Consider the following 22,282-nt stretch of genomic DNA (forward strand, 5'->3'; position numbering starts at 1 on the left):
CCCCCCCCCCCCCCGGGAAGTGATGGTCACAGAGAAGGAAACAGGTTTCTGGCTAAGGGACTTCCTAAGCTCTCATACATGAACGGGGGGAGTATGGGGGGGGGGTCTAATCTCTATGAGGAAGACTGTCAGAGAGCCAGGGTAAGGATCACAACCACACCGACCCAGGCTGTGCCAAGAACCCAAGCCATCACACACACAGCTGTGTCACATTCACAAAACTCACTCAAGAACACACATTCCAGCAGACAGCTGGCCAGGCGAGGCACAGCTGTGATGGAGCACGGTCCTTAGAACAGAGTAGGTGGGGGCTCAGGTCAGTACATGCCTGGCGAGGACCCCATTTCCATCCCCACACAGGCAGCCAGGGCAGCAACGATCACCCTTCTATCACCATGGGAAAGAGGTAACAGTCACAAAAGCAAGCCAGGACATGGACCCAGACCTCTCTATAGACCCCATGGCTAAATTTGTAAAGAACGATGACACCAAATTGAGAATGAAGCTGCTGAAACTCCCATACCTGTGAGTAAAGCAGCCCAGACATTTTGGGGGGAAATGCCTGGCAGTTTCTTTAAAATAATTCAACATGCATGTATTCTGTGACCCTGCAATTCAACCCCTAAGTATTTAGCAAGATAAGTGAAGGACTGATGCCCACACAAAGACCTATAGGAATGATCATAGTAGCCACACTCACACCAGCGGCAAACTGCAGTCTACCTGGTGTTTACGGACAGTGAGTGGATACAGTGTGCATACCCACACAGGAGACAATCAGCAAAATGCTACATACAACAGGGATGAATCCCAAAGCACATGGAGAAGCCAAACACCACTGAGCACATGCATGATTCCATTTCTGAGAAGAGGCAAGATTAGTCTAGGGTGAGAGTGTGTACCCAGTCAAGAAGGACAGGAAATGTATAAATGACTCCTTTTTATGGTGATGACTAGGTTCTGTATCCTGATAAGGCTTTGGACTACACAGCTGAAAACACACCAGGAGAGGTTTGCTGGGCTTTGCCTTCTCATAGGGCAGCAACCCCAGTTTTTATTCTTCCTCTCCCAATAGGCTGCTTACAAAGAGCATCTGCTGAACAACAAGAACTCAACCTATGACCAAGGGAGTCATCCTGGATAAGTTAAGGGATGCACCCCTTTACCTGCAGGCCCCATTTTTACACAGAACAGAACAAGGCCGTCTACATAATCCCACATTATAGACAACAGGCAGCTGCACCATCATGTTACTCTCAGATTCAGTTTCACTTTTAAGAGAACTCAGGCGTTTACATGTGTGGATGATGTGCCCACACAACACACCACTGCAGGACAACCAAGCCCTGTTTTAATACCAAATGAGTAGTGACGCCCCTGGGCACAGGCACAGAAAAGGTGACTAGTTTCTTAAAAGACGTGTCACACCCATGACAACCTTTGTGAATGCCAAAGTCTCTAATGGGATAGTGATTCTGTCATCAAGAACACCAGCTTTAACAAAAAGGCCCTGCTTTGCAGGCCTGGTAAAGAGGGTACTTTTAGTGCATTTTTAGTCTGTTTATGTTCACAAGTGCTTGACTTAGGGAGGTGGAAAGCCAGAAAAACTAAGCCAGAACAGCTCTAATGGCTCAGATGTTACTACCAGTAAGCCATGGACCCCTCAGTGGCAGACAGGATCCCCTTCTACCCAGAGGGGAAGCCCCTGGTCCAAGTGAAGACCTGACCTGTGGCAAATGAGATGTATGATGCAAAGAGGGATGGGGAGAGAGGAGGAAGACATGCAGCTACCCAAAGGCCACACACCCCAATAGAAACCAGGACAGGAAGTCATCAGGACATCTGCCCCACATCCACCGAGGCCCATGTAGCAGGCTATTGAGAAGTGGAAGCTGGCCTACTTGTCTGCCCCTGCCCCACCCATGGGACCCAAGGAGCCTCAGTCATGTTTCCTCCCAGGTAAAATGAGGAAGTAGAGACGGTCTGCTCTGGCACCCATGGACTTCCATCCCCAATGAGCCATACCCCTTAACCTCTAGTCTTTCTCCCCAAGAGCTCTGCACATTGTTTCATATTACAGTACACCAGAAAGTAGCTGTGATCAGATCTTGTCCTATCATTTCTATCCCCGGGACCACCACGGTGCAGGTCACAGAGTCAGCCTAGTCCTGGCCTGTTAACAACCCAGCGAGGGCTGATGTCTCAGAAAAAGGCATATACAAACACGTTTTCGGTAAAGCATGGGGGTGGCTGTTCATGGAGTCCCCACACAACAAAGGCCCAGAGTCACAAGACCCCCAGTCCTTACCTTTCAGGGGCAAAACCTCTAAAGAGGCGGCTCATGTTTTGAGCTAAATGCTCTTCTACCCAAAAGGCGGGGCGGAAAAAGTTGTTCTCACCTGTGCATGGCCCACATTATTTCTAAAGATCAACAACTTGTGAAACAAAGAGATTCTCTATAGGAAAGTACAGGAGGAGAATCTACTTACCGCAGAAACAAAACGGAGAACCCAACATAGCTTCCTCTCCCTGCCCCAACTCTAGCCTCTTCCAACAGTCCTGATTTGGGGTGTGGTAGGGGGAGGGCAGGCATGTGCCCATGACCTTTGGGTTGGTCTCACAAGACCAGCAGGCTCAACTTCCACCTCTGTGGATTTTTGTTTTTCTATGAGCACGTTTATGGATACCAGAACAGAAACCAAACTATTTTAACCTCATTAATTTTTTTAAATGTCCATATTGAGGTATAATTTACATACCACTAAAATTCATTCACTGTAGTACAAGTCAATGATTTTTAATAAACTCAGAGTTGTGCAACCATTACCACAATCCAATTTTAGAATACTTCCACCACCCCCAAAAAGTTCCCTTGTGCCCATGAGATGTTAATCACTGTTCCCACCCGCCCCCACCCCTGCCCTCAGGCAACCACTGATCACTGTCTCTATAGTCAGTTGGTTTCAAACACTCCCTGTAGATGAAACTACACAACATGCAATCTCTGGGTCTGCTGTCTCCCCACCAGCATGGTGAGTCTGAGGTTTCCCCATGCTGCAGCATGAATCAGTAGCTCATTTTTATATTTCTGAATAGTAATCCACTGCATGGATATAGCATGTTTTATTTTTCCCTGCTTGACTATCTGGATTGTTTCCATTTTTTGTTATTATGAATTATACTGCTATGAACACCCATGTACCTGTCTTTGTGTGGACATGTTTTCATCTCTCTTGAGTATGTTCCTTGGATAGAATGCAGGGTCATGTGGTAAGTTCATGTGTAACTTTGTAAGAAACTGCCAAACTGTTACGCCATCTTACATTCCCACTAGCAAAGTATAAGGGTTCCACCTTCTCCACATCCTCACCAACACTTGTTACTGTCTTTTTTTTGTTTAAAAAACAACCATCCTTGGGGCGCCTGGGTGGCTCAGTTGTTAAGCGTCTGCCTTCCGCTCAGGTCATGATTCCAGGGTCCTGGAATCAAGCCTCGCATCCAGCTCCCTGCTCAGCGGGAAGCCTGCTTCTCCCTCTCCCACTCCCCTGCTTGTGTTCCCTCTCTTGCTGTGTCTCTATCAAATAAATTAAATCTTTAAAAATAAATAAATAAATAAAACGAAATGAAATGAAATAAAATAAAATAATCATTCTTGAGTCTTGTTTTATGGCCCAGCATTTGCTCTATCCTGGAGAATGTTCCATGAGCGTGTATAAAGACGTATTCGGTTTTCTGTAGTTACCAAGTGCACTATAGACTCCTGTTAGGCCAAATGGGTCGACAATGCTCTTTGAGTCTTCTAGAACCTTAAAATTTTCTGTTTAGTTGCTCTACCAATTACTAAAAGTGGAAAATTGAATTCCCTAACTATAGCTGATAAATTGTCTATTTCTACTACCCTATCAGTTTATGCCTCAGGTATTTTGGGGTTCTGTTCTTAGGTGCATATACATTTATGACTGGTATGTCTCCCTGATATATTATAAAATGACACTCTTTGGCTCTTGTACTATTTTTTGGTCTTAAAGTCAATTTTATCTGACAGTATTAACAGTCACTCTAGCTTTCCTATAGTTACTCATGGTATAGTATCTCCCACTATTTTACTGAAGGATAAAGCATCCTTAAATCTAAGGAGTGTCTTTTATAGATAATAAATAATTAAGCTAGATCTTGCTTTTTTAAATCTAGTCTGACAATCTCTGCCTTTATAATAGGGGTGTTTAGACCACTCACATTTAACACAATAATCAATACGATTGGATTTACATGTGTCGTTTTGCTAGTTGTATTCTGCAAATATTCCCCTTTTTTTTTTTGTTCCTCTGTTCGTCATTGACAGTCTTCTTTTGTGTTAAACATTTCTTAGTGTACCTCTAAATTTATTTTTTTATTGCATTTTAAAGTTCTTTTTCTTTTTTTTTTTTAATTTTTTTTTTTTAAGATTTTATTTATTTATTTGACAGAGATAGAGACAGCCAGCGAGAGAGGGAACACAAGCAGAGGGAGTGGGAGAGGAAGAAGCAGGCTCATAGCGGAGGAGCCTGATGTGGGGCTCGATCCCGGAACGCCGGGATCACACCCTGAGCCGAAGGCAGGCGCTTAACCGCTGTGCCACCCAGGCGCCCCTAAAGTTATTTTTCTTAATAGTTGCTCTAGAGATTACAATAATTATCTTATTAATTTACCACAATCTGCTTCAAATTAATACTAAATTGATTCTGGTAAAATGTAGAAAAACTTTACCCCAATGGAGCTCCATTTCTTTCCTCCTGTTTTGTACTACTATTATCTGACATATCTGTCACCATTATAAACACAACAGATTTTTGTATGTCTTTGGTCAATTTCCAGAGAGCTGAGATGGTTTTGTCTATTACGACCAGTGTTAACTACAGTTAACACTTTACACAATGTTGTATGTTTTAAGAAGAAATGAGAATAAAGTCTTTTATGTTAGCCCACATATTTATCATTTCCAATGCTCTTTTCTTCCTGGGAACCCAAGTTACCAACATGTCATTTTCTTTCAGCCCTGAGAACTGGCAGGTCTGCCAGTGATGGATTCTTTCGGTCTGTATCTGAAAATGTCTTTTTTGCCTTCATTTCTGAAGGAGTTCTGCTGGACATAGAATTCCAGGTTGACACAGTTTTCTTCTTTGAGTACTCTGAATGTCATTCAACTCCTTTTAGTTTCCATGATCTTGGGTAAGAAGCTGTCTGTTAATCATATTAATGTTCCCCTGTATGTGATGAGCCCTTTTTCTCTTGGTACTTTTAAGATTTTCTTTTTCTCTGGCTTGTAACAACTTGACTATGATGTGCCTAGGTATAGATCACTTTGTATTTCTGCTACTTGAGGTCTGTTGAGCTGCTTGGATGAGTGAAAATTCTCTTCACCTATGTTTTTGACCATTATTTCTTCAAATAGTTTTTCTGTCTTGCCCCAACCATGACTGCAACCTTGGGCTAATAGTCCTTCCCAATTTGCCCATCTCTAAGACTTTACTTCAACCTCAAGGCCAAGGGCTGCTGCCCAGAAAGCTCTTAAGTTGAATGAGCCCCTTCTTGCTCCTGCAGAGAAGGGGCTGGTCTTCACAGCCTATACCTGCCAGGCAGAAGTTCCCTAGCAATAGAACCGTGGAGAGGGCATGGAAGGAGCCCCAGGCTAAATGCCACAAATTCTCACTATTCTTACCAAAAGCAGTTCCTTAAGCACAAACACTATTCAGATTATTGTACGCCTCTGGTCCATTTCCACAGTAATGAAATGATTGACATTTTTGGGCCAATTTTATCCTGTTTTATACTTGTGGGGGGGGGGGATTTGAAAATCTCTCCTCACTCAATCATTACTGGAAATTACCCTCCAGCTTGGATTTTTTTTTTTTTTGAAAATAAAATATGCACAAATTGGGAGCATAAGTCAGAAAAACTGCCAGAGATGGAGAGGGGAACTGTAGAGAGGGAGAAAACTGATTTTACCCTTTTGTCTGCCTATGTGTGCTACACATCACCCCAATGTAGTGGGGGGGGGGAAGGTTTTATCTTGGTGATTTTAATTCACCAGCCACTTCCTTAAAGAAAATTATCTCTCCTAGAAGCCACCAGAAACTCCCTTTAGTCTTCAAAAAGCCCGATTTGAGTCATAGACAGCCTGAGGGGCGCCTAGGTGGCTCTGTAGTTTCAATGTCTGCCTTCAGCCCAGGTCGTGATCCTGGGGTCCTGGGATCAAGCCCCGAGTCTGCTTCTCCCTCTCCCTTTGACCCTTCCTCCTGCTCGTACTTTGTGCACACTCTCTCACGTAAATGAATAAAAAAATCTTAAGGGGAAAAAAAAGACAGTGTGAAAGAAAATGAGGCAGCTGTGAAACAGAGCCAAACAGAAATTCTAGACACAGAATACTACGCAACAATGAAAATGAATTAACTACCACTAAACTCAACAACGTGGGTAAACCTCACAAACACTATGTTGAATGAAAACAAGCAAAGGGTACAGACTGGATAATTCCATTTATTTAAAGTACAAAACCAGGAAAAACTAATCTGTGCTGTTAGAAGCCAAGAAACTGGTTACCCTTGGGGTAGTGACAAAAAGCAGGCATAAGCGGGCTTTCAAGGTTATTTCTAGCTATAAGGATGTGTTCAAGTTTCTGAAAATGTATCACGTGGCACCCTTCTGTACTTTTCAACATGTGTCCTACATCTCAATTAAAAAACAAAAATGAAATTCTCTCAGAACGATCTAAAATTGGCATGTTAGTCTTATAAGATTCAGTGAACTTGAAGCCAAAGAGCTTCAGCACACCTAAGCTATGGTCAGTACAGCTGTGCCTTTTGATCTGCCTAATGTGGGATTTCACACTAACCTGGGAACCAGTGGAACAACCACACTGTGATACAGGGAAGTTCCTAAAGGGATGTTCTCAAGACAGATGCTCTCAATGAGGATTTAAAGACTGCCTGTTTCTAACACAGAACTGGGGCCACGCACTCCAGAATAGATCACAGTTTTAGAATGGCTGTGGGGTATACCTCATCCTATGATTTTTGTCAAAACTCACAATTGTACTTCTCAAATAAATTAAACAGAATATTCTATGTGGGAACTCAGGGACATATTAGCTCTACACGTGGACATCGTTTTTTGAGTGAAGATTAAAGGATAGTTGTCACCAACACTTCCTCCCCACACTAGGACCAATTCTGGGTATACATATGTCACCCAACAACCTGCAAGGCAGAGATTATCACCCATTTTACTAATGAAGAAACAAAGACTAAGACCATCTGCTCAAGACCAGTCAGGGAATATGATGTGACCCCAACTCTGCCTGCTGGCCACCAAAGCCAACCTCTTTCCACACTCCCATACTGTTCCATGAGTGCCCTAGGGTGTCTCTAGTCCTGTAGGATCACCCTTGCCCTGTGTGCCTGGGTTAATCTCTGATCCCTGCTCCCTTACATCCTTTGTGTCATAAGGATATCATCCCCATCAACAGAAAACATCACATTGTCCAAGTAATCTTGGGTTGGAAGCCAATAGGCATAATGGGGAAAGCCTGGAAGCAAGAGGCCCAGAGGCCAAATGTAGCCCCAGGCTGTATCAACAGAAAGATCTGGTAATCTCTCCTTCACAATCCACTGGGCTGCCCTGCAGAGGAGCAAGGTGATTACAGGAGAAAATGCATACTAGGAGCCCAGGAACACAAGAACCCAGCAGATCTTCACAAACATGGGCTCTTCCTCCGCCTCAGCTACCTGAGACAGCACCCGAAACACTCCTGAGGACCAAGTCAGAGGGAAGGAAAGGAGGCCCAGAATTACAATTTTATTACTGAAACTTTCAAAGAGGCCTCTGGTTTTAGAACAGGGACAGCAAAAAGCACAGCCAGACAGCAAAAGACCTTTTGGGGTAGTAGAAACAGAAAGTACCCACCTCAACTCTGAATGCTTCCCTAATAGAAGGGGTTGGATTTTCCCATTTATCTCAAAGAGGTTAAGAATTATAAAAGCTGAGAAATGTCAGGCCAGATGACCTCTGAAATCCTTAGGATTCTGAAAATCTGGGCTCCAAAATGAATTTAACATGAAGACTGCGGGGTAGAGTTATCCCTGTGTGGGTTAAACACTCATGGGAAGGGAAGGTGCTCCCAACTTCCTTGGCTCTGCACCTGCTACCCTCACCCTCACCCCCAACCTCAGGCAAACAGATATGGAAAGGAATCTGTAGGGGAGGATTAAGGGTTACTGAGGGAGGGCCAGGAGGTCATGCCCATACCCATACACGATCGTGGAATATCTGGCTCATAAGACATCTAGGTGTGAACATTCTGGAAAGAATGGTTCTCTCACCAGAGCTCCAAGGGAAGCAGTGACAGCAGATGCTAGGCCCAGATTTCTCTTTACAAGAAAAGAATGTTTCTAAGTGAAGAAATGGTGGTGGTGGGGGGGGTAATGATAGGAACAACATTGAATCTTAATTCTTTCAAGTTTTTTCCTTAAGAACCTCACAAAGCTGAGGATCGGGAAAAGTTACTCTTGAAGTAATCAGTACTGACTAAGGAGAAACCAAAACACCACACCACAGAAGACCTGACAATGTGCTGCCTATAAGGAGTGGTGGCACATGTGAGAGGTATCCCTGAGCTGGACTCCAGACTCTATCCCCAACCCAGTGACCCAGAAAAAGTGCAGAACCCCTGCACTCCTGAACCCCAGATCTATAAAGCAAAGAGAGATATTCAAATTAAAAACTCCCAAGTTTTCCTACAAACCAAAAGCACCAGTTGAACAGACAACAGGTATGAGTTTAGTGAAGACTTCCTGCCTTACAGGGAGCCAACAATGAGAATACTACCCCTCCTCTTGTGAGAACCATACCCTCTGCCACTGACATCCAGGCCCCAGTGGGGAGGTGTGTCCAGGACAGCACAGTGACGCCAGGACTGGAACCCACAGCCATCTCCACCATAACTCATCTAGAGCTGCTTCCTGCAGGCCTGAAGGGAAGCCTCATCCCCATCTCCTCACCACCTCTTCACACCCAGGTCCCTCCTGCTCACCTGTATGAGGTACGCATGTCCACGGGCCCGTCACCCGCCTGCCCTTCGCATCTGCCCGTGGTCGTCACCTCTGCCCCCCTCAGCAACCCTTGGGCTGGGCCTGCTCCTGGCTCAGGCGTCACTCTCATGTCTCCGTCAGTGTTTAACTCTGAAGACAACAATCCTCTCTCCATTTTTATTTTCTTGCTTTCCACATCATCCTCCGCTGGGTCCCGCTCAAGCGCTCGTTTTTGACTCCGTGTTCGGCATGCTTCTTCAGTCATTCTGAACTTTGGGAGAAGGAGAAAACACGACATTTAAACTTGGCACAACCAAGTTGCTACCTTCTTAGAAACTATTCAGAGTGTCAGCTTGGAGAGTTTTCCTTGCCACATGCTGTTAGCAGAAGTAGGCACAACAAATGCAGGACCCACAAAGTGTGCCCAGAACATTTCTTTGCTGCCCGGGGAAGGCTGGGAAGAATCAGTGGGGCATCTGGGGAGCTCAGACCTGTGGGGACCTAGACAGGAACAATGGAAAGTGGCTGCTTATCAGAAGGAAGGGGAATTCTCTGTGCTCCAGACTCAAAAGCAAATAGAGGAAAACTGTCCTAGATTTGAACTCCCTGCCTATGGGATTCTGAGTACCTGCCCTGGATTGGAGGTGTCTGGAATCCGGCAAAGGGAGACCACGCTGTCCCAGGAGCAGGGTCACTGCCCAGGTCCAGCCTCCACTGCACTGACTCAGGTTGACCCTTCGTCTCCCCTTTAGTGAGGACAGCCTCCTCCCTCCCTGCTCACCTCTGGGGGGTGAGAGGTGGGGATCCCGTTTAACCCTTTGACTGCCAGCGAGGTAAACTTTGAGTGGGGTGAGAGCTGGCCCGTCACTGTGCCAGCACCCTGTACCTGCAGCACACACATATCTTGATTTAAAGAAAGAAAAGAAGAAAAAAAACAGCTGAGTCAGTTTTTGATCCCATGACATCACTGGGCTCCACATGACCCTTCCCAGGATTCAGTCTGAGAGACAAAGCACTTTCCAGAAAACCAGTCTGAACCGGTTCCAGACAACAAGCTGAAGTGTTGTTAACCCTCACGGAGACAGGACGGAGGACAGCGCAGTGATGTCTGTCTGCAGGGAAGCTGCTGGCATTCCACAACAGAGTCTGGAATGGGACTGTTCGCTCGCTCTTAAAGGAGCCACTTCGAGCCCAGCCTTGATGTCCCAACAAGGCAGGACACAGGAAATAAGACTGCAGAGTCTGGGTCTAAAAAGCCAAGCCAGAGTTCATGAGGGGACAAAGAAGAATTTAGCTGCCAGGGTCTAGTAGAATTCCCAAAGTACCAGTTCTACACAGGATAGTAGGCATCCACATCTACCAACATGGGGCCCATGGAGGAACACACCATGGGCCCCTCAGAGAATCTCAATTCATACCTGTGGTATGCCTACACTGAAGGCACCTGTGTCTGGGCACCTGGCACCTCAGTTTCTTCACCAGTGATTACCCTCAGAGGCCTGTCCTGGACAGGGCCAGTCATTGCCAGTCCTGGAGCCCACCATCTGGGAGGCTGGGGACACCATGGGGCAATGAAGGGGCCACATCATCATATATGGGATACACTCCTGAGATGACTCATTCACAATCTTCTTTAGGAGCCAATTCCACAAGTGAGCAATAGCGCAGGGCCTTGCCCCAAAGACCCCTTTGGTGGACTTAGAGTGAAAAGAAGAAAAAGGACAGCTGTTTCATGCTCCTGGCTCAGAAGGCAGAGTGGCCCATATACACATGTCAGGCCAGTGTGGCCTGGCCAGGGCAGTCAGATATCTGCTCCTATAGGCAGTCCAAATGGGTCAAAATGAGCAAGTCTCCTAGTGGTCATGTCACTCCCAGGGTCCTCCCTACCCATGCTGAAGGAAGGTGGGGCTGGAGAATTCTGAAGCTCAAGGGCACAGGATATCAACAAGGCCTCCATCTGCCCCCAACCCCTCCTAGCATCCTAGCCCATGCCTGCCACCCACCCTGTACCAACTTCTCAGTCCCAGTCACCCCTCAAATATCCCCCCATCCCTTCTTCCCACTCTCTGTGTGGATATGGCCTCCTAATCGGCTCAGAAAAAGCAAGGGATGCCCCCATGTCCCTCTTAGCCCAAAGCTCTATGGCTTCTGTCCTTTGATATGCCTTCACAACAAACCCTGTCAGCCTGCCCATTGAATCTATCAGTCCTGTCTCTGTGAGACTGCAGATAAGTCACTGCTGTGAGTGTCAGTCACCCTCCCCTCCCTCACTGTGGGAGGCATGGGTCATCTTTCCTTGGGGACTGACTAAAACAGGAGCTCCTTGAACATTCGGGAATTAGACAAGAGGAACAATTTCAGTAGCTGTCTTGGACAGCAGGTAGCTGTGCTCCCAGGACCAGAAAGGAGGCTGTCAGGATCAAAGAGGAGAGGAGACAAAACCAGAAAAGAGGGAAATAGGGCCCCCACTAGAGTCAGAAGAAATTCTGTCCCTATGGGAGAAGCTCCCAGTCAGGCCTGGTACCCACTGGAGGAGAAGAGGGACTGAGGTGGATCCGGAGGATGCCCTCCCCAATTCTGTACTCGAACTCCCCCATGCTCCCCCACTCTGCCTCTGCTCCAGCCTGGCACCCCCACCCTGCCAGCCATCGCAGTCTCTGGCCTTGTAAGCTCCAGGCTCCAATCCATGAAACTCATCCAAACCCAGACCCTACATGAAGTCTTTCCTCTCAATTGCCCACACAGATAAGGGGAAGGGGGAAACCAACAACCAGGTTGCTGTGTGCCAGGGCACCAAACTGGCAAGGAAGTGCATAGGTGACCTCACTTCATTGTCACTGGTGTAAAACAAGCAATGGCAAAGAGACAGAGCAGAGCCTCACACCCACAGGGCTGCTCCTTCTAGCCCCAGTGACCACCCTGGGTCATAAGGCCCCCCCACAGCACCCAAGTTTGGGTAGCTGATCAGGGTCCCCAGCAGAGGGCCTGGAACATAGTCTGTTTATGCTCTGTGTGCAGTGTCAGGGTAGCTCACTCCGAAGCTGAGAGGCTGGAACTCTGCCAACCCTAGGTCCAGAACTAATAGTGCACACATGCCCTGCCCCTCTGGCTCCATGTCCCTCCAGCTCTGGTGGGGGATTCTTGGGGAGGGGGGGTGAGGGCGGCTGCATGCCTCCTCCACCACAGAAAGGCACAGCAGAGCTGGAGGGGACACGGGGGACCACGGCAGACGGTGCATCCAGCTCTGCACCCCACCCCCTGCCCTGCCTTGGGTGGAGCCTACTCCACAGCAAGGTGGTTGCCTTAGAGCCCACATGGGGCATTTGCTCCTGGGGAGGGCAGGTGCTGGTAAAGAGCAGCTCCTCCCTCCTCTCAGCATGAAGGACCAGTGTGCCCTGCACTTTATTTTTTAAACGATTTTATTTGAGAGAGAGATAGCAAGCAGGGGAGAAGGGGTAGAGGGAGAAGCAGACTCCCCGCTGAGCAGAGAGCCCAATGCTGGGCTGCGGGATCATGACCTGAGCCGAAGGCAGATGCTTAACTGACTGAACCACCCAGGCGCCCCCATGCCCCTGTACTTTATGGCTAGCGGCCACCACCCTGCAGGCACGAACCCAGGATAGGACACAAAGCTATAGGAAAAAAACAGCCTTGAGGAATGAAGCATGACCTACGATCTCTGCAAAAAAGCAGTCAGGAGGTACATTAGAATACTTTCTGAACAGCAGATGAAGAGGCTGGATTACTGCGATAACAAAGTAGGATCTGCTTCAAAATCCCTGGCCAGTAAGGGCAGAATGAAGGGAAAGACAACAGAGGTCCATTCGGGAACTGCCAGCCCACAAAGAGCAGCTCCCTCTTACTGAAGGGGGATCCTGTGCTGTCTGCTACATGCAGGCAGGGGCAGAATCTGACAGCAGCATGCCCACTGTAAAGATGAGGCTCCCAGGGCTGCAAGGCTGCCTAAGGCACATGATGCTACCCAGGAAGCAGGGCTAGAACCCAGGTGGCCTCAGCCCCTACCTCTCACTCTCTGCAAACAAAATGAAGCTGAGCAGAGCCTGCTCTAATACATCCTCAGACAGGGCTGGGCAGGCAGAGAGGTGGCAGCATGAAGCCCAGACCTTCCTCGCCCCAAGAAGGGAGGTTGCAGCCACACTAGAGGCTACACAGGCACAGCACAGAGCAACCCCAGAACAAAGGGGCCACCAAATCCTAGGTGGAATGATGACATGGGGCTTTGGGTCTGTGCAAATTGTAATCACCTCTACTAAAAGGTAAAGATTTTATTTTTTATTTGAGAGAGAGAGAGAGAGAGCGTGCGCGCACATGCAAGTTGGGGGGGGGGGAGAATCCCTAGCAGAATCCACACTAAGCAAGGAGCCTGACATGAGGCTTGAACCCACAACCCCAAGATCACGACCTGAACCAAAATCAAGAGTCAGCCGCCCAGTAGCTGGGCTACACCCACCTGAGCCACCCAGGTGCCTCTACTTTAAGTAAAATGCCACTGTCTAACTGATCTGTGAACCTCAGGAGAAACCTGTTCTAAAACTACTCCAAAGGGGTGAATGATGAAGGAACCAGAATTTTTAAACAAGACTCAGGAGACAAACAGAAAGCACCTGGCACAAGTTGAGCACACAACACCAGTAAACGTCTCTTGATGATTAAAAAAAAAGTAAATAAACACAAGTCATGACGCCATAACCCTAAGGCATTATCATTAATACTATCTGTACTTGGAAATGTTATTTATACTACATTGTTACTAACACACCAGCAGGAATACTACCAGTAACACTCCTGTTTCAGGCATGAGAAAAGTGCTAAGCGATACGTGCTTGGGAGAAGTGACCAGCCGATTCTCTGAAAAGTGGACCTGGGGTGCTCTTTTCAGAGCTCAGAAAAGAGTGAGCATGAGGAGGTGGGGGAAGAGGGTACTAAGTGTGGACTGCCCTCAGAGGGAGCATGCAGGGATAGGGGGAGATCCAATTTGTTCTAAAGGATCACCTGGCTGATCTGGGGACAGACTGGAGCAGGGGTGGTGGGGGAGCAGTCTTGGGAGGCTTCTGTATCTTGTGGCTCAGGATGGAAAGGTGACTGAGCAGAGAGAAGACATGACCAGACACTAAGTGTACTTTAGAGGATACGGACAACACAACATGCCAACAGCTGGATGGGAGGCAAGAAAGGATTGCTTTGTTTTGTTTATTTTTGCCTGAGCAACTGGAAAGATGGAATTGATTTCCTGAAATGGGGAAAGAGTAGATCTGTGAGAAGGCTGGGAGTGGGGTAGTTTGGACATGCTGAGCATGAGTCTACCAGACCCACGCAGGGAGGCTGAGGAGTGTCTGCTGACAGGTAAAGGCCTGCACATGGGGCAGCCACTGTCCTCAGTAGCACAGGGCACCCTTTCCTGTCAGGAAGAAAGAAGGGCCTGTGATGCATCCAATGCCAAGTTGGGTGACAATGAGATCCAGACACTGGCCTCATCTGGCACTAGCCAATCTCCACACTCAACACATAGGCCCTGCTGGGTGGGCAGCTCCATCAGGCCTTAGCTGGGCACCCAATGCCAGAGTGTCCCCGAGCAGATGCACAGTGCAGGTGGATGTTTGTGCCCTGGTGGTCCTGAGGCTGGGGCTGTGCGACTGTGCTGCCCCCCTGCACGGCCTCCTCCTTGTCTCCTGCCCAAACCCAGGAATCCCATTCATCCTCCCAACAGCCTGAGGAAGCTCAGGAAGATGCGTCCCAGACCTGTACACCCTCTACCCACCCTCTGGAGGCTCCCCACATTCTTGGGAGTCAAACCCAGGCACCCGAGGAGGGGCCGGGGAAGAGAACAGCTAAGCTGTACTCTGGTGCCAGCAGCCTCTGGCTGACAGGCACATGTATTCCCTTCCAGAACAGAGATCTCACTCTGTTCGAGTCCTGAGCCACTCCCTGATGCATCTCTCTGAGCAACAGTAGCAGAGATGCAGTGGCTGTGCTCTGGAAGGAACTCATACTAAAGATGCCAGTTCTCAAGTTTTAAACATCAAACCCTATTAAGGCCGAGTACAAGGGATGCGATTTAACTTGGGGAAAAGAAGGATGATTCCAACAGCCAGCTTCTACTATCAGACACAACAGAGAACAGAAGCCAGAGCTCAGGGAACTGGCTGAGGGAGCTTGTTACTCTTCGAGCCTCAGTTTCCCTATGCATACCTCACAAACATACTATGTGAAGAGACACACAGTGATGTTAGAAATAACTTGAATCTTGGGGCGCCTGGGTGGCACAGCGGTTAAGCGTCTGCCTTTGGCTCAGGGCGTGATCCCGGCGTTCTGGGATCGAGCCCCACATCAGGCTCCTCTGCTAGAAGCCTGCTTCTTCCTCTCCCACTCCCCCTGCTTGTGTTCCCTCTCTCGCTGGCTGTCTCTCTCTTTGTCGAATAAATAAATAAAATCTTAAAAAAAAAAAAAAGAAATAACTTGAATCAGAAAATCAAATTGCAGAATAGTATAATACCATTCACATGGCTTAAAAAGGCTTTAATCTTCAGGAAAAAATACTGACAAAGCTTACTAAAATCAAAAGTGAAAGAAATTGGGCTAAAAGCCACAGCACCCATTTCTGAAGAAAAAATTAAGAAACTTTCACTTTCTGTATTAAACATTTCTGTATGAAGTTATTTCTCCTAATGATGACTTCATATCAGTCTTATATTCAAAGAACACAAAGATAAAACGGAGAGCTAGATAAAGTTTAACATTCTAACATGCAGAAGCTGAAAACTGAAAGGACAAGTGTAGTGGGAGTAAGACAAGGGAAGAGGGCCCTTTGGAGGGAAGTGCTCTAGGCCAGAGGGAGGGTGTTTTGTAATATAGGGAATTCACAAGGCTGGCTCCTCCAACAGGCAGAACCAAAAATGTAAGACAAACATGCAACCTTCAGTGGACTGAGAGAGGATGCTGCTGCGACCTTCCCATCCATTATTAGCAAGCATCTATGCAGCTTAAGAGTCCACCCTCTGCATCACTAGAGAGAGACACTCAAGCTCTAAGCAGTAAACCCAAACCCCTCAGCTCATTCCCATAGCCCACCTTCTACTTGGGCTACCAGCTGTGAATTGGCTGCCAGGCCACAGCATCAGTGTGGGCTCACTCTGAGGGAGCCCGAGTCTCACACAGTTACTCATGAGGGCTGCCCTAGGCAAAAATCCCTATACTACTCAGCAGCTTCATCTCTTTTGCCAGCTTGTCGCTAAACTCTTCCATGGCAGAAACTTTGTTTTCCCATTCACCTTCATATTCAGTGTGGAGAAAAACAATACAGGTTCAGTACATGCTACTGAGTTAAACCTACATTTCTGTAAATTAGCCTCATGAAATGTATGATTCCTGGGGTTTGTTCTATAGGTCAAAATGAAGGAAACAAGTACTTTCATTAAATACTCTGTGTCAGGGGCGCTTGAGTGGTTCAGTAGGTTAAGCGGCTGCTTTTGGCTCAGGTTGTGATCTCTGGGTCCTGGGATCAAGCCCCACGTCAGGCGCCCTGCTCCGCACCAGTCTGCTTCTGTTCTCTCTCCCTCTGCCCCCCGCCTTGCTCATGCTCTCTCTCTCAAATAAATAAAATCTTAAAAAAACAAAAACAAAAAACCCTCGGCTTTCAGAAAGTCCGAACGCAGAATGTACAGAGATAGAGTCTCAAAGACTGAGGCTGAGAGAGAAACAGGAATCTGGGGAGATGGTCTAGGCAGGAGAGGGCCACGCCACTGAGCAGGGAGGGGCTCAGGCAGAGGAAGGGAGCCACATGAGTCCTGTGCTGCAGGTTTCCTCAAAAGGAGAACTAAGTCTTACTCACTGACTGAAGCTGGGTTCTTAGCCCTTAGGGATCTGAAAACCCAAGATACTCCAAAAATACAGGTGTTTTCTCTCTTGTACGCCATCAAGAAGGCACTAGGTCCAGCTACCTGGCTAGGAGCTCCCTGGGCCTTCAAAGACCTAGAGACTAAGAAGATGCTAGGGAGACCCTCCCTGCAGTAGTCCTGTGACCAGGGTGGGGGTACACCCACACATGCTGGGGGTGATAGCTGCCACCACCACTCACTCAGCAACCTCTGCTTGTTGAAGATGAGCATGTCACCCAAGGTGGGGAAATCCAAGTCTAGGTAGGCGAAGAGTCTGGGCCTGAAACCCAGGTCCACCATTCCTCTTTCTACCTGGCACTCTCACCACAAGCTGACCACTGTGAACATTCCACTACATGGTCAAAGACCTTTTGTTAAATCATGTTTAAATGGTTTGTTTTCACATGGAGTGACAAGCACATGGTGGGGCTAAAATGATACATGCACTAGTAAGGAGGAAGATAAAACAGTCATCCTCAAATGAGAGGGAACTGTGCCTGAGGGAATTAAGATTTGCCCTGCCCAGGACCACGCCAGGGAGAATCCTGCAGCCAGAAGCTATGGGACCCCGTAGTCAGATGTCACCATCACCCACCAGGTAACAGGCTACATGACAGCTGGGCCTCAGTGTCAATGTTCCTGTATGTCCCTAGCCCTGGAAGAGAAGAGTGCCCGCCACACAGCAAACAGACGACAGACATCTGATGAATGAACAAATACAAGTTTTATGGAGAGGAGCTCCCAGTAGGGGAAAGGGGGCTGGTCCAGACACTTCAACCCCGTCTCAACACTGAGATCCTCGGATCGTGACCCAAGTTTATTGCTCCCCTATTGTTAACAGAAATGTGGGGTCTTCTTACTTTTATGGGCAAAACACCGAACACTGAGCATTCACCTCACATGGATCACCTCAGATGATCCTCATAATCACCTATGAGGTAAGTGCCATCATCTGCCCCCACCTTACAGGTGGGGAAACTGAGGTAGGTGGTAATCACACAGCAAATGCGTGAGATGTGCTGGGAACTAAAGCCCATGCTCCAGGCAGTCCCAACTGAAAGACCCCATTAACCACCCAGTCACTTGTGAGGTTTCCAAAGAATACTGGAATTCCTCACAAGGTCCAGATGAGATATTAAATGATTACAACTTTAAGTTGTTGAGTGAGATCAACCTTTTGCTGTTTGCTTTCTAAGTACAGTAAGTTCTGCTGGAGCACAACGTATACGCATTTCTAAAAACCATGGCATACTGCAAAATTGTGCAATAAAAACACAGGGCTACGGGAACAATGGGGTTAGGTACACAACACCCCAAAACTTCATCATGACATAAAAAAAGACAGGAACCCGATTTTTAAATGGTGGCATGTTAAACAGCCAACAAATACACAAATGCTACCTGAAGCCTGACCCCTTACCTGACGGAGACCTGGCATTTGCTGTGGCTGTTTTTTGAGTTACTATAATAACATGCTGGAATGAAGCTGTCTGACCCCAGGTGAAAATGGTATGGCCTAGAGGGGGCCTGGTGCATATATGAGGCGTGTGCATTTCCATTTTGTGTACTGTCAGGTGCTCTTTTAGCTGGGAGCAATTTTCTGGATTCACCTAGTGCAGGAGTTGGCAAACTTTTTCTTAAAGGGACATAGTAAATATTTTCAGCTCTGTGGGTCATTCTGTCTCTGTTCTGATTACTTGGCTCTGCAGCCGTTAATGGTATAGCCTCAAATGGGCATAGCTGTGTCCCAACCAAACTTTATTTACCAAAACAGACCACCAGCCTGTGAGCCATAGCCTCCCAACCTCTAACCTGAACCTGCCATTTCTCCTGGACAAAATCGTACATAACCACACACAACGTATGTGTCATGCTCCAACTGTGCCCTAATACATCAATAATGCTGGAACAAACCTGCTTTTCCAAAACAAGCATTATCAGAGAATTGACTACAGAGGAAAACAGGTTTCAAAAAAGGACTTGAACATGTAAATTCAATCTGAGCCCAGGACTCAAGGTTACCCCTTTTGACGAGTCAGAAGAAATTTAGTTTCAAAAAGTGCTGAGTGCAGAGAGCTCACCAAAGGGTCAGCCTGTCTCACTACGCAGGTCAATTTTATACCATCCTAAAAGCCCTACACACTCTCAAGATAAATAGGTCCATCGTATAAGGAAATTACGTGCTATAAACTCAATTACTGCAGTGGCTGAAACTTTAACCCAGTTACAGAATCAAACAGCTTCTCAGCACTCATGCCTGAGCACCAGGCCAAAGCTCTAAGGAAAAGCACAGGAATGTGAAGGACATTGATGGACACAGGGGTAGGAGGGGATGGGCTGGGGTGAGCCCTTCTTGAAATAGGGATGTTTGAGCTGGGACACAAAGTGACTCGAGCATACTGGGGCTGATTTGCTGGAGGACCAGGGGTCCCTAGGGATGTCCTGCAGTAGGAAGGGAGCTGCAAGGCCCAACTTTTCTCCAGATAACCAGGACTTCCCTTCACCCTTGAGGGCTAGGAAGAAAGGGGTCATCTATGCCAGGGAAACTTCGAGAAGGGGGGTAGGGAGCACCCCTCCTGGGGACCAGGAGAATGCAGGTCCATACCACAGTGCTCTCAACTACCCCACTCTAGGGCAGGTCCTGGGCAGACAGGCAGCACTGTCATAGTCTTGCACCCTGTGTCCTGCCCCACAAAATGGATAGAGATCTACCTGCAATCATGATTTTCACTTGGTACATTCTGCCTGCAGCTGCAGCTCCATAGCCTACCCCAGCCTGGGGACAGCAAGAGAATCCCAGGAACCTTCCTGGGGACCTGTCAGGGGCTCAGACTCCACCTAGTCACCACCTTGGTCCTTCAATTCTGCTGACTTTTATGTGAACACTGGGCCTGACTGGTGGGCATATCACTTCACCCCCAACCTGGTAGTGTCCTATCAATCCCAAACTAGGGCTGCCTGGACCTGGGGTCTCAATGCAGGTTTTCTGAGCCTTCTGCTTTGTGTTAAAAGCAGTGAACACAGCTCACCAGGTGGATAACCACTTCATAAAAATGAGACACATGACCAAAAAATTCTTCTGTTGAAGGGGCTTAGTCACACTTTCAAAGGCTTCTCACAAGTTGGACAATCTCACTATCAACCTCCAATGGCCATGGTGCCTGGGCCCTGCGTTCTGGAGAGGCTAGGGCAGTGAGAAGAGAGGGAAAGGGACAAGAACACATAATGCCCCAGACCTGGGATCATTTGACCCCACTCAATGGACACCTTATTGGTAGGACATGGGAAAACTGGGGCACTGACAGATACCTCCCAACTCCCCAAGCTGCAGCACACCAAGCAACTTTGCACTACAAATATACATGAATGTGCACCCACACTCATGCATAGTCACAGACACAGGCACCCCCCCCACATGCACTCACACATGTGCACACAGAGTTTTTATCCCCTTCTCCTACTTCCAAATCTTGCTCCGTTATCTCAGAAAAGGTCTTTCTCTGTCCAATTCTGAGCAAAAGATCAGGATTTCTTAGGGGTGATCAGTGTCCATTCAACTTCTGATCCACCAGAGAGTGAGGTCTCCAAGGGACCAGTGACCCAGTGGTGCCTGCTATGCGCAGGGTAGGAGGAAGAGTAGCTCAGGGTCCCCACCTTCGTGGGAGCATAGACCTAATAAGGGCTGTGAAATGCATGTGCTAATCACCATTTTATTACAAGTCAACACCAGAAAAGGAGTTCACCCTGCTGGTGGAAAGGAAGAATCTAGAAATGCCTCATTTGAGCTGGCCCCCAAGGGCAAAACCTGGACTTGTAAAGATAGAGGAGGGAGGAGAAAATGCTAGAAAAGATGAAGTGGCAAAATATACAGGCGCGTGAAAACCCATCTCCAAGAAAAGTAAATGAAACCAAATAAAAAGAGATCAAAACGTTAAACAATTGTTTTTTAAATGGTATGAAATTGTGCAGAAGGAAAAGGAATCCTGTTAGACCACTTATATTCAGTGTGAGAGGCACTCAGTGATGGCAGGGCCTCCCATGGACTTCCCTGGGCACCAGGTACCCTTCAGGAGACCAGGGACTGTGGAGGTCAGGACCAACCATCAGCCTGTTAGAGTGAGAAGGGCTGGAACCTGTAATTGGATCCTAAAGGACAGGGTGGGAGGAAGCCCTAAGAGCTGTGAAATGGAAGAGTATGCTCCAAAAACACATACATATAACTTAAATCAAGTGCCTCCAGTCACTCCATCAAACGAATCAACCTGAGCACTGGCACTCTCTTCAGGGGACTTCTCTGCTCCCAGCCCCTACAAGTGGTCTCTACCTAACCCTTCTAGGAAAAGACACCATTTGTAAATGCAGTGCTCAGCTTGGACCAGGAGCCAAAAGAGAAGGTTAAGTTCAGGAGCATCCCAGCCTCCTCCTAACAGGGCACTTCAAATATCCCCAGTGTGTGCACACACTGCATTCCATCTGAAATGCTAATGACCCATCAAATATAAGCCTGTTACCACCAAGGGGGGTGGGGGGTCATCCAAGACAGGCCACGACATCGTCTATCTAGTTACCTCCAGTCCTTGGTTCAAGAACTATCCAGAGAAACAGGTTAAGACTTTTGAAAAGAGTAAAAAGAACTAGCACCTCTGTTTTTCACATTTACAAATAAACACACATTTCCAATCTGATTTTGTTAAAGTGGAGGACTTGTAAATGATGTTTCTGAATTAAAGCTTTTTGGGGACATATTTAACAAAGTTCACTTGGACAGCAGAAACTTTAACACACTTAAGTTGTGACCATCAGTTTTTTTTTGTTTTTTTTTTAAGATTTTATTTATTAGACACAGAGTAAGAGAGCACAAGCACAGGGAGGGGCAGACGGAAAGGGAGAAGCAGGCTCCCCGCTGAGCAGGGAGCCCCAGGAACCCTGGGATCATGACCTAAGCCTAAGGCTGCAGCTTAACTGACTGAGCCACCAAGGTGTCTGATCATCAATATTTTGAAGACAAAACCTTAATGGTCCTCAGATTCCTAAACACAAATCCCACACAGACTGCACAGTAAAGAATACAGGACTCGTAGTAGTTTACTCCAGCACAGTGTGTGGGGAAAAAAGCAGATTTCGGGACAAGTCATCTCCAGAAAATAGACGGTCACGAGGCTGGCCGGCTGACAGTTCACCGGGCTGCTAAAACTCACCCCAGGGATGTGCAGCGCCAGGTCTGGGACATCAGGTCCTCAGACCTCAACCTCCCTCCCTGGAGTCATGGGAGAACGGTGGGCAGGGCGACTGAAGAAAGCACAGATCCTATCCTGGGACGAC

At 47.5% G+C, this 22,282-nt stretch overlaps 1 protein-coding gene across 7 annotated transcripts in view; it reads right to left on the reverse strand.

Moving 5' to 3' along the window:
• The window catches only part of GATAD2A (GATA zinc finger domain containing 2A), a 97,793-nt gene that overhangs the window by 26,283 nt on the left and 49,228 nt on the right, over nt 1–22,282 (reverse strand). For 5 of the 7 annotated variants that reach the window (XM_040628956.1, XM_040628952.1, XM_040628954.1 and 2 more), the window contains exon 3: nt 9,068–9,336. In XM_040628956.1, coding sequence (XP_040484890.1) covers nt 9,068–9,336 — 269 coding nt within the window. Of the gene's footprint in view, nt 1–2,308; nt 2,330–9,067; nt 9,337–22,282 lie in introns of those variants that run through there. The other 2 variants (XM_040628953.1, XM_040628957.1) reach the window with 2 other exon arrangements.

Source organism: Ursus maritimus, unplaced genomic scaffold, assembly GCF_017311325.1.
Source record: "Ursus maritimus isolate PB19 unplaced genomic scaffold, ASM1731132v1 scaffold_14, whole genome shotgun sequence".
Taxonomy (NCBI): Eukaryota; Metazoa; Chordata; class Mammalia; order Carnivora; family Ursidae; genus Ursus; species Ursus maritimus.